The following is a 17,363-nucleotide window of genomic DNA, read 5'->3' on the forward strand; positions in this document are numbered from 1 at the left end:
GTAGTCTGCTAGAGGCATGCGTATATTTGGTATTATTGGCCACTTCCTGTGCCCCATAACAATATATAGCTATACAAGTAACAATTGGAATAATATTTTCAGTTTTTTTATTCTAAACAATCTATTTTTCTTCATAAAAGACTTGACCTTGAAAATCTTATCTAAACTGGCCTAGATTTAGCAGTGTACCTGGCATAGGAGTTAGTAGGGGGAGGTAGTTGTTGTAAAATAAATGGGTTATAAAATTTAAAGAAAATCTTGGCGATAAGAGCAAAAATTTTTCAAACTTAATATATACCCTTCAAAAATCATTCTAAATTGGCATATATATTAAAATGCCCCATTGATTTAATTGCGGATACTCAGGGCAAATTAAGGAATCCAAATTAACTGCACTAATCACATTTAAGAGGCATCAAAATGAGCAACTTGATTTGAAAATGTGGTATCTATAAATAAAGTGGTGCTTAATTTTATTTCAGGGGTTTGCTTAATGTGTATTCCTATACCATTGATTAAAATGAAGACTGTTTGATTAAATGCCAGTACTCAGAGAAATTTAAACTGGACATTAAAGATGATTGGCTTAAAAAATTCCATCATTCATATTTGCAGTTGGAAATCTTCAAGTAACGTGACTAAACCCCTTAATAGAATAACCTCTTCAGAAGAAGAGATAAAATTGAGAAACACATAAAAGGGATTCACAGAAAACTTCAAAGTCCATATATATTTAGACAAATATTCCCTATTTACAGTAAAATCAGTAATCCATAAGCATTGACATCTTGCAGGTGATTTCTAAAGGATTCCAAAAATACTCTATCTTTGCCAGAAAGATTAAGTGAGCATTCACAATTCAGATTCATGGGAAACCTTATTCTCTCGTCTTCTAGCCAATGATTTTCCCTATCTTCCTCCCTAATCTTATCCATTTACACTTGAGTGTCCCTTATATTATGTTGGATTATATCCAACATTACAATAATTGGTCACATATATATGTATTGCCTTCTCTTTAGGTTAACAGGTCTTGATGGTCCTGGAAACCAAAAATCTAAGTGACTTACCACCAAAAATAAATACATTTCTTGGATACGTGCCTCTGGAATGCCAATATTTCATTATGCCAAAATATGAAGAATAGTTTTAATATATTACTCTAAAAAATCACTACTAATGTATTTAATTAAATCTCTATTATACCTATATCAATCTCTTTTCTCCTCTTCTATTCCCTCTGCTTCCTCTTTCCTTCTTTTCTCCTTACCTAGCATTGGTGTCTTAATCCTAGGGTAGAGATCTTAATCCTATTCTATGGGCATTAATTTATTATGGTAAAATTCAACATCATATAAATAAAATTTTGTATGGAATTGATTTGTGCTGTAGTAGAGTACACATCCATGTAACACAAGGCATTTAGTACCCTTAGGTTTTATATCATAAAAATCATGTTTTTCATTTCCAGTAGGCTCTTGGAAGACAGTAACATATGCAATGAGACCTATAAGAAAAGACAGCTCTTTCGGTTGGTATGGTTTACTTTCTTAAACTGTGTTTTTTTCAGATTATGTGGTAGAATCAATGTTAAATATTAGTGTACTCGTGTAAAATATATCTGTTCATTTAAAAAAGTCTGGTTATCTCTTTGTAAAGCTTGTTACATAGCTAGCGTGGAAGTCATATTGGGTAGTATGAGATATGAGACTGGAAATCTATCACTTCGTCTACAATTCGTTAGGGTTCTTCTGGTTTTCTGCTTTTTGGGGGCTAACTTTGGTAGCACACTGTTTTGATTTTCCCAAATTAACTTTAGTAAATTACACTGAGTTAAATTTTCACTGACAGATTGCAATTGTACATACATTCTCAACACTGGAAAATAAATCAATGATAGCCCTACTTGGGTAACTAATTTTTAATTTTATCTGTTATATTATTTCAAACAGTGTGTTTTCAAGGGTGAATTTTATTTCTGAAGAAAGATATGAGGTTCCTTCCAATTAAAATGAAATACTTAAATTAAAATCTGTGTAGGATAAGGGGATAGGATGATAATTTTTTTAAAGTTCTATACTAGACTAGAAGCTCTATGAAAGCAGAGGGACCATACCCATTTTCTCACTGCTCTATTCAATGTATATCTGACATCCATTGTAGAGAAAAGTGTACACAGTACTGTAAGTATACTCAGTATCCAATACATATATTTAATGTGTTAATGTGTTTATGAATGTTAGGATTTACCTCCGTTGCAGGAATTACTACAAGAACAACAACAAAACTCTTATCCACTTAAAAGAAAGAAAATACTAAGAAAATCAGATGAATTGAATGTTGAGAAAGTACATTTTCTGCAATAAGTCTGGACTTTAGAACTCATTATGAGTAAAATTAATTTGTTATCTTACACTTTGATTGAAACAAAAAACAGAAGCTTCTTTTTGGACTTCTTTCACTTTTCTAGATTGAACTATTAAGTTTATTATGAAGTCTTCCTTATGTATTATTAGACAATTAATTTTCTTTTCCACACTTGAAGATTTAAGAAAATAACTTTGCACTTCTTTTGAAAACTCAGAGAAAAGCTAAAATTTACCATTAGTCCTGCGCTCACACACTGTGACCTAGTTTGTTTAGGCTGATATAGATAAAACATGGGTTCTTGTCCCCTAAAGGCCAGTTAGTTTTACATAATCCCAAATCTGTCCCCAAGCCAGAGCTACCATATACTCAGGTTAGCCATCTCAAATATGGATTTCATCACCCACCCAAATCACCAAGCACAGAAACTCAGAAGGGTAACTTAGCACAAAACCATTCACACAATTGTAAAAGCAATTCAAGATGTAGATCATCCCTAGCCCGTGCAAAAAAGATGCATTTAGACATAAAGGAAAATAAATATTTTCAGTTATGTTAATCAGCACAGAAGCAGAGCTTAAAATATATGCCTTTGTAACTACCTTGGAATGAAATTCTAGTTACTTACAAGAGGGCCCAGCTCCAATGACAGATATCTCATTACTATCGTCTTCCTGGATTCCAGTAGATGATTCCAGTAGGAGAGTAACCTGTGCAAAAAAAAAAAAAAAAAATACATATAGACATAAAGGAAAATAAATATTTTCAATTATGTTAATCAGCACAGAAACAGAGCTTAAAATATATGCTTTATAACTACCTTGGAATGAAATTCTAGTTACTTACAAGAGGGCCAGCTCCAATGACCAGATATCCCATTACTGTCATCTTCCTGGATTCCAGTAGGGGAGGACCAAGACGGGGCTTAGGAGAGAAGGGAAGACACCTGTGCATGTGGTTTTCTACAATGCCTATGATCCCACACCCAAACAGATTTGGAATTCAATACTGGACCGCACTTCAACACTGTTAAGATGATAGTGCAACATAAAATAGAGGAGTACAAAATATATTTTAATGTATAAATACCTAGGAATCATAAATTAGAGTTACACATTATTTTTCAATCTCATTAATGCTAACTCCCTAAAGCAGCAACTTAAATTTTCTTTTTTAAATGTACAGATTATGGTTTAGGACAGTGATCTGAGCTAGTGAGGTAGAGGTAGAGAAGTTAAAGAAATCTTAGGTTGCCTTATTGAGCAGGTGATGTGACATAAGTCTAAAGGAACTTCTTACAGCTCTAAAAATAGCTCTACCAGGGAGAAGGGTGTAGACTACAACACACTAAATTGCACCCAGAAATAGTGGTGGCCACCTTCTTTACCTAAAAGGCACAGTCACACTGGCGTTTACAGAAAGTCTGGATTCCTGCCATGGAGGTGCAGAGTTCATGGCTAAAGAGATTATTGAAGCAGAATTAGTAATGGGAACAAGGGATCACCCCCATATGGAGAGCATCCATCTCATGCATCCTGTACTCTGAGGCTAAGCACCACTCCCAAATCATCAAGCCAATGTTTTTCTATAATAAATATTTCAAATTAGCTGCAAATGAGATTATTGTCATATTTCTGGTGCATTCACAGTTGCTAAACAATGATTTTGCTAGACTTTGTAAAACATAGTTTAACATACTCATGATTATATGGGATAAGAATGAAGTTGAATTTGGAGATTTAAAGAGAAGACAATCAGAAATGGAATAGCAAGCCCTTGAAAAGGCTATTTATTTCTCCGCTCTATCTCCCAAGGCTTTCTTGAATGTCAAAGGAGTTTAAGAGGTAAAGCCACCTGGTCATTGGTGAAGGTCTGGCATTCATACCTACAACTTGGTTTTCATCAAGTGGTTCTTATTTCTAAAACCAGCCATCCGTGTGGTACTGAGAACAGAGAGAATGTAAAATATTAATAGAGGATGGAGGGCACTGAGTATTTTCATCTAATCTTTCACTCGAAAGTGCTTTTTGTTTTGTGAATATTCTGTACCCCTTCCTCCCTTTGCTTTACAAAGTTCCTGTCACAAATCAGTTATTTCATTTTTATTTCTTGGATCCATTTATCTTCTTATGTTTGGCTGAAATAAAAGAAAAAGTTTAGTGAGTAAAGTTAAAGCAACACTTAAAATTTTCTTTGTACTGTCTGTACAATTTTGTCGGTGAGTATTTCAATCACATAGTGCACTTCAAACATCTCAACAGTACGTTATTGTCTTTAAAATATTTTTCAATGAAGCTACCAATCACATCTGTGAGATTTGAATCAAGGCTTAAATATGTCTCATTGTTAATATGAGTTAGGTGTTATATTTACTGACCAAGATTTATATTCCCTTTACTTATTTATAATCCATTAAAACCTTAAGGTATTTTACTGATGCATTATTTTTATCTTCAGAAAAAGCTTTGAATTTATTAACAAAGTTATGCTTTAGACAGATTGGAAACCAATGAAAATGCAAATTTCGTCAAATTTCTCTATAAAACACATGCAATTTTGCATATTTCTTAGAGATACTCTAGAGTCTTCAAACTTCACTTCTGGCTATTGGATCTCTTCCAATACATTTACTCTTTTTTCTATTTGAAGTTTGAACAAATGTGTTCTTTCACCTGAGGAGCTTTTTTTGTTATTTCCATTGTTCCCCTTGGAAAGTTTTGTGTCAGAGTATAGTGTTTACACTGTTGTTATTTTCAAAAGTTTTTCTACGTGAAAATAATTAAAGGGTTCTTTCCTCTGACCATGAAGGTTAAACTCAGTGGGCAAAATTCTTACCACAGGTTAATAGAGTAATTTCTGTGATTTCTATCCTATCTGTCAAAGCCTTGGTGATTTCAGATGTGTATCTCATAAAGCTGGAACATGAATTAACAGCTTCTCTGGATCTATGTGCATTTTTCCATTGACAATTATTTTGTGCTAAAGAGAGAGAAAAAGTCTTCTTTGGTGGGAGTTACTTTTAGAATCATTTAAGATCACAATTACTTCTGAACATTAATTAATTATTGATTTGAGTCAGGAGAAGTTATCCCCCTATTCTATTTGCAAGAGAAATTAACAATTACATTTTATGACATGTCTTTCTAGTTGTTTCTCCTTCACCGACAGAGGGATCATGTAACATTTCTAGGTTTGGTTTTTCTGTTTGTAACCTATGTGTTATATGTGATGTGTCATCTGTCTATACATCATCAAAGTATTTGTAACACTGGGAGGCAACTGGTTTAATGAAAAGGGTTGGCAGGAAGGGTCTTGTGTGGATCACCTGCCAAGAAAAGCCTTGCTCTGTGCCTACCGACACCATGCATGTAAGGTAATCCTGTCCCTGTGCATCTTTCTGGTGGTCGTACTCCAGGGGCAACAGAGATGGCTCAGGGAGAACATCTGGGAGTCGACAGAGCAGCTCAGAAAATGAACTCAAGTGGTCTGACCACCAAAGGGCCTGGAGCAGCACAGACTCCGACAGTTCCAACCGCAATCTAAAGCCCGCCATGACCAAGACGGCGAGTTTTGGGGGCATCACGGTGCTGACCAGGGGTGACAGCACTTCCAGTACTAGGAGTACCGGGAAGCTGTCCAAAGCAGGTAGTTAGTACTGAATGTGTTTATGTCCTGTGGTATTTTTTGGATTCTACCCAAGCCATATGGTCACCATTCCCTCTGACTTTCAGTTGACTGATAATGATGATATTAATCACAGGGATAGCTGGAAATCAGAAGGTACAATTTAAATAGGTTACTGCCTCTTTCCAGTTATGTGCCTAGGTCAAGTTACTAACCTCTCCAAGTTTCAGTTTTCTTATCTATAAAATGTAGGTTATATAATGTTATTCAAACACACCTCAGTAGACTTAGTGTTTATGTATTTAATTTAAGTACTTAAGTTAACTTATTTAAGTTTACTCATTTAAGTTTACTCTAAACGGAAGTTTAAATTGCATTATTTATATAAAAATGATTACCATGGCACCTGCATTACAGTAACTACCTAGCAAAAGTTTGCTGTTCCTTTTAAATTTAGTAATATGAATTATTCCTTAAAAACACGCCGTAGGATAATTATAATATTAATAGCTTTCGTTCTTGCATTGGAATGCTGTTAGTACGATCCTGGACCTGGTTTTTAACCATTCTGTGCCTCTGTTTTCTTCATCTGATAAATAGAAATAATAATAGTACCTATATTGTAGAAATATTATGAAGACTAAAAGAGTCAGTATACACAAAGCAACTTGAATAATGTCTGTCAAGTTATAAACCCCCAATAAACTCTAGTTCTTATTCATTTTTATTACTGCCATTTAATGTTTGCTCCCCTGCTTTGCAGATAAGACAGGTGAGTGTCAGAGAGGTTTAGAGTTTCCAAGTTACCAGGTGCTTGTATGTTTTTTTCCAAGTGAAGCAAATAACGATATTCTGAGGTAGGTAGTTCAAGTTTGCATGAACAGTCTTTGGAAGGTGAGTGATAATGAGAGATCTAGGAGAGCCATTAACTTGAAACAACTTTAAACTGATGGAAGCATACACCACGATGCTCACATGAGTCTGCAAAATGCCCTCATGGTCGGCCATTTCTAGCTCTTCTGTCTCCCAAAGATTATTCACTATTGTTTTTGATTATTTTCAAATGTTCACAATTAAAATACCTCCTAAAATCTCAGGAAGGTGACAAATGACCATTCAGTAGCACTCCATGAACTGAAGTTTGTGATTTTAGTATGTAATTGTTTTTGCTTTGTTTTGGTTCTGCCTTAGAAAATCAAATTCCCTGACACTCTCTTGGTTTGGGTGGGGAGGTGGTTGGGAGTTGTGATTCTGTTGTATGCTCTGGGTGTCAGATTGTATGGGTGGAGCATTCAGGCTCCTGAAGTGACAGGTGAGTGGGAGGCCAAGGCAGGAGTGGGATGAAGAATGGAGAACCCCAGTTAGAGTTTAGACATGGGCTGCCCTGGACTGTGGATATTTTCCCAATCACCCTTTACACTGATGTTAGGGCCAAGGGGTTCCCCACCTCCATGCAAAATCTGGGTTCATTTGCTAATGGTTTAACATAATTAGGTTGTTGACAAATTCCTCCTAAAAATTATCTCATGTTTTCCTATATTGGGAGAAAATTAATAGCATTTAGTTACAGTCACTACATAATACACACACCCTGATTCTTGGAAAGATTCAGATGGGTTCACACTGCCTTTCTGCAATTTTTATTCACTAATTGGTGAGTTCTTGATTTCTTACTCTAATTAATTGCTCTCATATTCCACTATTGTAGCAACTGAAGTAAAGAAAATCCACTGTAGTACACTTGAGCTCTTGTAAACTAAGATAGGTTTAATAGTTTTAAATCTCCTTAAAATGTGAAAACCAAGTACTTTAAATGGTGCACTTAAAAATTCCAGCACACCAAAAGAGCTCTTAAGATTTTTAAATTAATAGTCATTCTTCATGCACCAACCCCCAATCACTTCCAAAGCAAAGCTCTTTGGAAACATTTAAAACACTTCAAAAATGTTAAAATGCCATGTTCTTTGAAGAATGATTAGAGATTGTAAGTGCTTCAGAATTTTTTTTCTTTTAATCTAAGTGTCTCCATTTGAAAGCTTGTCAAAGTGCAGGCATGGGAAGGGAATAAAAACTTAAAGAAGATCAAGGTAGGATGTCAAAACAAACTTACAGTTTCCCAAGATGGATTTATGAAGCAAAGCTGTCAGTCTGGCTGTCATGGAGCTTCAGAACAGCACAAGTTTTCAGTTTTTTACCTAATTGTTCACAGTGGAATTGCAAACTTTTTTATGACCTTTCAGAAACCAAGTCTGGAGTTGTGACATTTAAGTTACTCTTCTCCTCCTCTAATTACATAGATTCTAGCTTTAAATAGATAATAATGAGACTTTTTCCACATTGGAAACACATTTTCCTACGTTTTGGAAGGAAGCATATTACTGAAGTATGAATGTACAAGCACATTCTCTTGAGGCCTGGGCTGCCTACCAGATGCCCAACACACATTTCTGGAGGCAGATGATGCGATTGTATCCTCCTTACCGAAAGCACTTGAATGACACCTGTGCGGCAACCTCAGCTGTTTCTTGTTAATAGCAATGTGGTTCAGAAATAAGGGTATGACATCTGTTTCTTACCACATTGGCCTAGCTATACTGTCACTATTGTTCCCCCATCTTGATCTTCAAAGCAGGGTTTCTGAACTTTAGCTCCATCAGAATCACCCAAAGGATTGGTTAAATCCCAGATTGCAACACCCACCCCCAGAGTTTCTGAGCCCATAGGTCTGGGATGGGGCCTGAGAATTTGCATTTCTGACAAGTTCCCAGTTGATGCCAATGCTCCTTGCCTGGGAACCACACTTCAAAAACAACTGCTCTGGAGAAATAAAATGTACTTTTGTTTTGTTTTACTAATTTTAGGTGGTCTGGCTTGATGTTTTCTGGATGCAAGGCTATTATTCCTGCTATTGTCACATTCCTTGCCTACATCCTGGAGTGTTTTTTGATCCAATGCAAGACACCCCGTGTTTCTACCACTTCCTCTTCTTTGTCTTTATCTTCATTACTGCACTAACACATCGTGGATACTCTCTTCCTTCTTGTAATTTTGGAAGCTTTAGGTTATTCTACTGAACACTGACCCCCTGAATCTGGAAATATTTTCTTGAATTATATAATTCAGAAATAAAACCTTTATGATTTGTGGTCCTTGTAAAAGAAAAATTGCACCAGATGGTGCAGGCAAAAGAGAATGTATTCATTATTATTGCAACAGGGATCAAGACTATGATCTCTCTTTTTAGAGAGAGAACTGAGCTCCACTGAATCGAAAAGCAGGAGACTCTTCAAGCACTGGGGTGAGCTAGTGGCAAAATTTTGGAGGACATTATAGAGGAAATTGGGTGATGTGATTAGGCTCCATGTGCTTGCTAATTGGTGCTGTGGAAGTTAGGCTCCTATCCTCCCACAGAAATTGAGAGATAGGGGCTCTATTTTTCATGATGATTAGATTTCAAAGGGATGGCTCCCAGGTACCTAAGAAAGAGCTTCCTGGATTGTAAAAGTGGCAAGAGGCTAGGAGATTTACATCTCAAAGGAGCATAAATGTTCTAAGTATAGGGAGGTGAGGAGCCTCCAGTCTGGAAGAAACCAGTGAAAAGTTTGGTCAAGCTGAGGGGAACATTAAGGTCATCTTCCTTACCATTGCTCACCATTTAGTCTGGTACCTTATATTTTACAAAAGGGTATGTTGAGGTCTAAAGTAGTCACTTCCTGAAGAAAACACAGCTAGTAAGTGGCAGAACTAGAATTAAAACCCAGTATCCTTCCTCCTTGGGAAGTATCCTTCCTCCCTGGGAATGTTCCCTCTGCTCCAAGGGAATCTGCCTATGTCCTTCCCCTTCTGCCCTGTCCTTTCCTGGCTTTTCATTTTGTTTTGACTTGTGATCTCTTTTTCTATCTTTTGTCATGTTTCCCATTTTCTTTTTTCTGTTTTTCTCTTGAGGGTTCACCTGAGTCCCTCACCTAGCCACTTGGATGTCTTCTTTTTTCTCCTCCCTGTGGCTACCCCCTAGGGTTCAGCTTCAGTTTCTGAGCTTTCCACTGTGAGTAGCATGGAATTTTAATCTAGTATCTCCTAGAACTTGGCACAGGCTTGGTCAGGGCCCTGGCCCCCGTCTGTGCCTTGCTTAAATGATAAGAAGATGAACATGACCTACAGGCTTAGAGAGCCATCTGTAGAGTCAAGTTGCCTGGGTTTGAGCTTGGATTCTGCCACAAACTGAGCTTTGGGAAATTTAACATATCTGAAGATCAGTTCTCTTCTTCAAAATGAGGCTGCTGTAAAAGTTAGATTAGACAATTCTTATAGAGAAACTAGCACAGTGATTGTCACATATGCATACTGTATAAATATTTGTCATGGTTATCATTAAACCTCTGAAGAAAGGGAATCAGAAATACTTTTAACTCTCAGCCATTCTAAATCTTAAAAGTTCTCAAATATCAATTTCATTTTTTAAAAAATCTTTGAACACTTCCAGTCCCTTGCCTTTTACTAGCATTTGTGTTTAATCACAAACTTTAGCAACACCGGCTGTGTGTGGAATATGGCTCTCCCTGGCCTTGGTGATTGATGTTTACATGCTGGTCAAAGCCAATCAGAAGGGCCAGTTAGTAAATCCTGGCCATATGTTGATTGCTGAGCCATCCTTTTGAAGAGGTTTGACTTTATTTTCATCTTTGCATGTGCAGAGAATTTAAGCCAAATTTAGGTTTCCTTCCTTCCTTTAACCTGTGGAATCAAATCATTTACATTGTCTTCTCAGTTCTCCTATTGATGCTGCTTTTTTTTCCCTCAGGTAAGGGAAGGGTATAATGTTGTAAATCAGTGATTAATGGCCATCCTTCTAAAACCAAAATTAAATTACTCTTTGGATTGGATTGTGACACTTCAGTCTGTCTGCATCAACCCATACCTCCTAACACACACACTCATGCCATCACTGGCTTATAGCTCAAATCTGAGTTAGGACGTGCTCCCTTGGCCCCAACTCTTTTTCAGTGCCTAGCCCCTCAGTCTGGAGATGAGCTGAATCATGTTTGCATAACATTAAATACCTTGGTACAGGAGGTTTTGTTGTTGAATTGTTTACGTTGTTGCTGTTGACTCTAGTGTCAAATGTGTAACGTAGCATCAAATTATACACAGCAGGTCCATAAACACACACTACAGTCTGCATTGGGAATATGACCACAGAGTCATAATTTCAGTGATATAGTCTCAAAACTATTATTAGCATTTTCAATATTCTTTTTACATTTTTTATTTTTTCTCCCCATGCCTTATTCATAGCCCCATCAGCATTCTAAACCACTTAGATGGAGCATCCTGAATTGACATAAAACTATCACTATTAATAATCAAGTCATGGGGAAAGCAAGAGAAGATGCCCAACTGAGAACACTTGTGACAGGCCATGGTATATGCATATGTACAATTTCAAGTGGCAATGCGGGGTCGTGATTAAAGCTTGAGCTATAGATCAGTCTGCATAGACCAAATTCCAGCTCTGCCATTATCTAGCTATATCTAGCTGACCTGAATTACCTAACTTCCTTTTACTTCAGTTTTCCTATCTGTAGAGGCAGTATTAGTCATCATTTAAGTGTTTATTCAAGTGCTTACGCATACTAAGTTGTCAATAAATATTATCATTCTTCTAAAGATTATCATGCTCTCCAATTGCCCCTCTTCTCCGCACTTACATGTTATGTTCCTATCACTTATTTTAAAAGAACTCCAGTTTAATTTAAGGGCATATTGTAGAATCTTGAAAAGAGTGTTAGTGATGGATTATATATTTTGACTTTAATAATACATAAGAATGCATTTTTAATAACATAATCAATAGTGTAGGCTGATGATTTAATCAACCTCGTGTACTACATTCTTGCAACCTGTGATATTACACAAGTAATCTATTAGTTTGAATTTGCAGTAATATAAATTTTACTTAGTGTGTTTTCTCTTGGCTGCTCTGGTTAATACCTAGTACCCAGAAGAGCTGTGGTTAAGGGTACTGGGGTTGCTTGTCTCTTGCTGTAGTGAAATGCCAGTGAGTGCCCAATGGATATATTGGGATATGTTTCTATTTTTATCTATAAATGGTGGGACAGAAGAGATTGTTAGATTCACCTTAGGGGCTTCTGCACACTGTTCCTGTTACCTGTGTGTTTGAAAAATTCAGAATCCATAAACATCATGATTATTTTACTATTCTGTGTCATTTAAAGGATACTCAGTCATTATAAGGCCAAGCCCTCTTTGGTCCACCTTTTAGCTATATCGATAAGACTTCTTCAAATATGTAAAATTCAGTGCAGTACCATAAACACTTAAATATATTACATTAATAATAATAATAATAATAATGCCCACCATCTATTTGATTCCTTGCCTTTTTTTTTTTTTTTTTTTTTGACGGAGTCTGACTCTGTCGCCCAGGCTGGAGTGCAGTGGTGCAATCTCGGCTCACTGCAACCTCCACCTCCCAGGTTCAAGTGATTCTCCTGCGTCAGCCTCCTGAGTAGCTGGGACTACAGGCACGTGCCACCACGCCTGGCTAATTTTTTGTATTTTTAGTAGAGATGGGGTTTCACCATGTTGGCCAGGCTGGTCTCAATCTCCTGACCTTGTGATCCACCTGCCTTGGCCTCCCAAAGTGCTGGGATTACAGGCGTGAACCACTGTGCCCAGCCCATCCTTTTTTTTTTTTTTAATCCTTAATATCTAAAGTTTCAACTTTACACACAAAAATAATAACATTCAATGGTTTAAAGTTGCCTCTGGTCAGATGGTTAGAAAAAGTCAGTGTCCTGATTCATCTTTGTCTCCCTGACACTCAATCACATTCTGCTAAACCATGCCACTCCTTAAAAGGGATCCTATTTGGGCCGGGCGCGGTGGCTCACGCCTGTAATCCCAGCACTTTGGGAGGCCGAGGCGGGCGGATCACGAGGTCAGGAGATCGAGACCATCCTGGCTAACACGGTGAAACCCCGTCTCTACTAAAAATACAAAAAATTAGCCGGGCGTGGTAGCGGGCGCCTGTAGTCCCAGCTACTCGGGAGGCTGAGGCAGGAGAATGGCGTGAACCCGGGAGGCGGAGCTTGCAGTGAGCCGACATCGCGCCACTGCACTCCAGCCTGGGCGACAGAGCGAGACTCCGTCTCAAAAAAAAAAAAAAGGGATCCTATTTGATTTTGAAATGCGTTTGCTCGTATACACTATGATCCCAGGTCTTCTACTCACACATGAAGGTAAAAGATTATTTATGACTAGGCCCCTTCAGACTTCAGCTGTATAGGTGTCAGAGAAGCAGTACTTCAGAACCATGCACATGAACTTCACATCATAGGGCTCTTCCTTAAGCTGCAGTCTCTTTAACCACAATCCCTGTCATTTTATTCATATTTTTCAGCTTAGTAAGACATTTCCATGGTACTAACTACTTGGGGATATAGGAGGGAGTTTTCAGGTACTGAGTTCAGAGCTTTAGGGTACCCTTTACCAGTTTATCACCCTAGTAGTTTGTGAAAAGGCTGAGAGAAAGTTCTCATTCTTAATTCCTCTTTTCCCAGAAAATTGACACACTTGAAAAATAAGTAGCAAATATTTCAATAAAATATGAGGCCAAAATATGAGAGGGGCATTAGTTAATCTCATCCTACAGCATGTGTCTCAAATTCTTTAATGATGTGTAGCAGAAAAGTGAGCAATTAGACTCAAATTGGTGCTTTCTCTCATCTCTGTGTGTTGAATGATTTGTTGATCGTATCCCTATGCCAGGTTCGGAGTCTTCCAGCAGTGCAGGCTCCTCAGGATCGCTGTCCCGCACCCATCCACCTCTCCAGAGCACACCCCTAGTCTCAGGTGTGGCAGCTGGCTCTCCAGGCTGTGTGCCTTATCCAGAGAATGGAATAGGGGGCCAGGTTGCTCCCAGCAGCACCAGCTACATCCTCCTTCCACTTGAAGCTGCAACAGGCATCCCGCCTGGAAGCATCCTTCTTAATCCACACACAGGTGAGTTACTACCTGCTTTATCAGGGACACAAGGCTTTCAGATGTTTGTTCTTATGTTTGATCTTATGAATTTGCTAGCAAGTATTCTGAAAATTCCTGAACAGGAAAGCTAGTTGCATGAACTGTTATGAAGCATTTTTGTTTAGAAAGAGCAGATTTACAGCAGTATCTATAACTCTATATTTATATCTTCATATCAATATCTATATTGATGTATAGATATAGATATTTCCAGAAGCATCTACTTTTCTGTCTTTTTTCTTTTACTGTGGTGTCTGTCATGCATGCTTAAGAGCTAAGACGCGAGAAAATGGTGTGATGAGTTGGGATATACTAATTAAAACTTTGTGTTTGTCAGTCTAAATCCCCAGTTAGCTTGTATTATGTCAAAAGTGTTTTTGCATCCAAGGATCTTTCTGGAATTGAAGTATCAGTTGAGACATACAGTGACCATTAACTCTAAAAGTTGCTTTTTAACCTTAGAATTTCAGCCAGCTCCTATGAAAGGAATAAGAAACAGCAGTGGCGAAGAGAATACAGAGAAAAAATTATTGTGTATTTTAGAAATGTCAGGCTTAGACTGATTTTGGTGGGGTTTAGAAAATTGTTCATTTTATGATTACAGTTTCTTCTGTGATGAATGGCCATTGGTTCTTTAATTTTGCATTTTTCTATTGGGTCAGTTGACTTCCACATTGATTTCAAAAGACTGAGGGCACTGAGATTCTGACGTCAGCCAATGAACTCAGGAACATCTGCCTATTTGCAGAGGAAACTTCACAACCCGGGGCATTTTTGTCTCTGCCCCCAAGGCCATTCGGCAATATCTGGAGACATTTTGATTATTATGACCTGGGGAGAAGAGGGCTGCTATTGGCACCCAGTAGGTAGAGTACAGAAATGCTGCTAAACATCCCCCAAGGCCTAGGACAGACTTCCACAGCAGAAGATTATCCGGAACAAAATGTTGGTGGTACCATGGTTGAGAATCCCCGGCTTAGAAAGCTTGACATTGACTAGTCACTTCTTAAGATGTCTTTATTAGGGATTGGCAATAAATGGAGTTGTCTTGAAAGAGATCTGAAGTTTGGTTTAGATCATTCCAGACTATTTCTTCAATTAGCTAAACTCAAAAATGCAAAACTGGATAAGTATCTCATAAAAATTATCTGACTCAATCTTCTCACAAATGTAATGCTACTAGTAATTAGGAAATTCAGAGAAACATGAGAACTGTAGTAAAATAGTTACTTGAATAATTGCCACATTTTCATAAAACATATGGCACATTCCCAAGTCATGGTGTTTGATTGAGACATATTGAAAATGCCATAAGCTTGAGGGAAGAAAGGCATAATCATTTTATTGAAAACCGTTTGAAAGCTTCAGATTAGATATTTCTAAGGAGGATTTTTAGATTGCTTTTATTTTATCTGGATTATTGTAAGCACTATAAAGAAAATCAAAAGAACACCAGGATCATATTCTTTACTTTGGGCACTAATCAAAGTACTGTCTGACTTTGTTGGCTTAAATTCTTTCACTTTTAATTGAGATAGAGGGCTTGCAGAAAAGAGAACATTTTAACCACTTGTTTTGAGTGGTTTGTTTTAAGCAAAATTACAGAGTGTTTTGAAAATGCTCAACAGAGTATTTTTAGGGTACAATGCAGGAATATTATTTGTAATGATAGCATAGTTGTGCATGTGTATGTGTATATTATCATCTATAATCTTGTTTATAGAAAAAAGAAACAGAATGTTGTTTGATGCCAAGTCCCAATTCTTATTCATTGGACCGAGTCATTTAGAGCTGTTATCAAAATATCTCTTTTGTAAAAGGATCCCAGCTAAGGAAAAGGATTTAATAACACTGTTGAACAGCTTCTCCATACATATTTTTCTGATCTGACAAATGCTAAATTTAAAATATCCTAAACCAAAAGGAAATGTATGCATATATTGTATACTATACAATGAGATGCAAGGTGGATTATGTTTCCTCTTTTCTAGAACATATTTATTTTGTAAATTGAAAATATGCACATGTATGTGTATGTACATATATGCATTATATATAATGCATGTTATGTATATATATAGGTCTATCTTTAGTATATGTATGTGTGTGATGTACATGTATCTACCTATCAAATTTCTTATATGACTTTTACTGTTGAAGCTAAAGGTTTGCCTCCTCTGGGCTGGAACTCATCTTTTTCTGTCATCGCTGTGAATCTAGAAACTACACCTCTCACCCTTTTTAAAGTATCTTTCTGCCAAGTACACAACAGAAATACTTGGGTGTTAGGAACCAAGATTGTATGACTATTTTGCTTCTCATTTGAACTGCCCTTGGGCTCATTTCCTTGTTACAACCATACTTAGAAGCTGTTGTGCAAAGGAGCCATACTTAGTTATTTTATTTTATTTGTTGCTTCTCCAGAATGGATAAAAAAGTCTTAGGCACTGTACTGGTGCTCAATAATTACATCATTATTGAAGGAATATCTACTACCCATTATATATGTGGGATGGATAATGGAGCAGTTTTTCAGCTAATGTCATATATTTGGAACGTGGTTCATGTGCAAAATTATAATTGATAAAACATCTGTTTTAAGCAAGAATAAGACAAGTAATGATTTAAAAATACTAAGGTATCTGCCAATCATGTGCCTACTAAATGAAAAAAAAATGAAACTTCCTTTGTCAGCACAATTGACTTGGCTCTTACTAAGTACTAAATATTTGGCACATTGAAATCAACCCACTCACATATACCCTCGCAGTTTCCCCAATATAACCATAACTTTTAATTTTGTCTGGCCTCAGACTCAGCTTTCAACAGGTCCATTTCTAACTTAGGACCTCTTGCCTGTTCTTTCTTTGCTTTTCAGGCATCTGGATGAGTGAGGTGTCACAGAGGCTGTTTTTCAAAGTTGTCCCTGTATAACATTTTCATTCTTCCAAGGCAAGCCTGGAATCTTGGGTTTGATCTTCCTCTGGTTGTCTTGGACCTAGCCTCCTTTTGGAAATTTTTAGCAGAAAGCGCAGCTTTGTTGGGCTATTTTACTTCAACTCAGTGCAATCCAGAAATGCCAACAGGCATTGGCATCCCTCAAAAACTTGTTAATGTTCATATATGTTATTTTGATATTTTTCTTGGCCATCATCTGGTGCAAGTTCAAGACTGTGTTATATAAAGTCATGCCATTTGCAGTGACTTCACTTTGAGGAGCCTTTTAGAGCTGTTCTCTTTCAAATGCTTCTGATGGACTTCCATAATTCTATATTTTTATTTTTATCAGGACTTCTAGCATCTATTAATCCAAATTGCTTACACTT

At 37.1% G+C, this 17,363-nt stretch overlaps 1 protein-coding gene across 43 annotated transcripts in view; it reads left to right on the top strand.

Annotated features, from left to right (window-relative positions):
- Positions 1 to 17,363, top strand: part of ARPP21 (cAMP regulated phosphoprotein 21) — a 157,197-nt gene that overhangs the window by 78,486 nt on the left and 61,348 nt on the right. For 10 of the 43 annotated variants that reach the window (XM_008951585.5, XM_008951581.5, XM_008951582.5 and 7 more), the window contains 3 exons: positions 1,472 to 1,531; positions 5,783 to 6,015; positions 13,783 to 14,016. In XM_008951585.5, the coding sequence (XP_008949833.1) occupies positions 1,472 to 1,531; positions 5,783 to 6,015; positions 13,783 to 14,016 (527 nt within the window). Of the gene's footprint in view, positions 1 to 1,471; positions 1,532 to 5,782; positions 6,016 to 13,782; positions 14,017 to 17,363 lie in introns of those variants that run through there. The other 33 variants (XM_057301677.2, XM_057301664.1, XM_057301675.1 and 30 more) reach the window with 9 other exon arrangements.

Source organism: Pan paniscus, chromosome 2, assembly GCF_029289425.2.
Source record: "Pan paniscus chromosome 2, NHGRI_mPanPan1-v2.0_pri, whole genome shotgun sequence".
In the NCBI taxonomy this organism is placed as follows: Eukaryota; Metazoa; Chordata; class Mammalia; order Primates; family Hominidae; genus Pan; species Pan paniscus.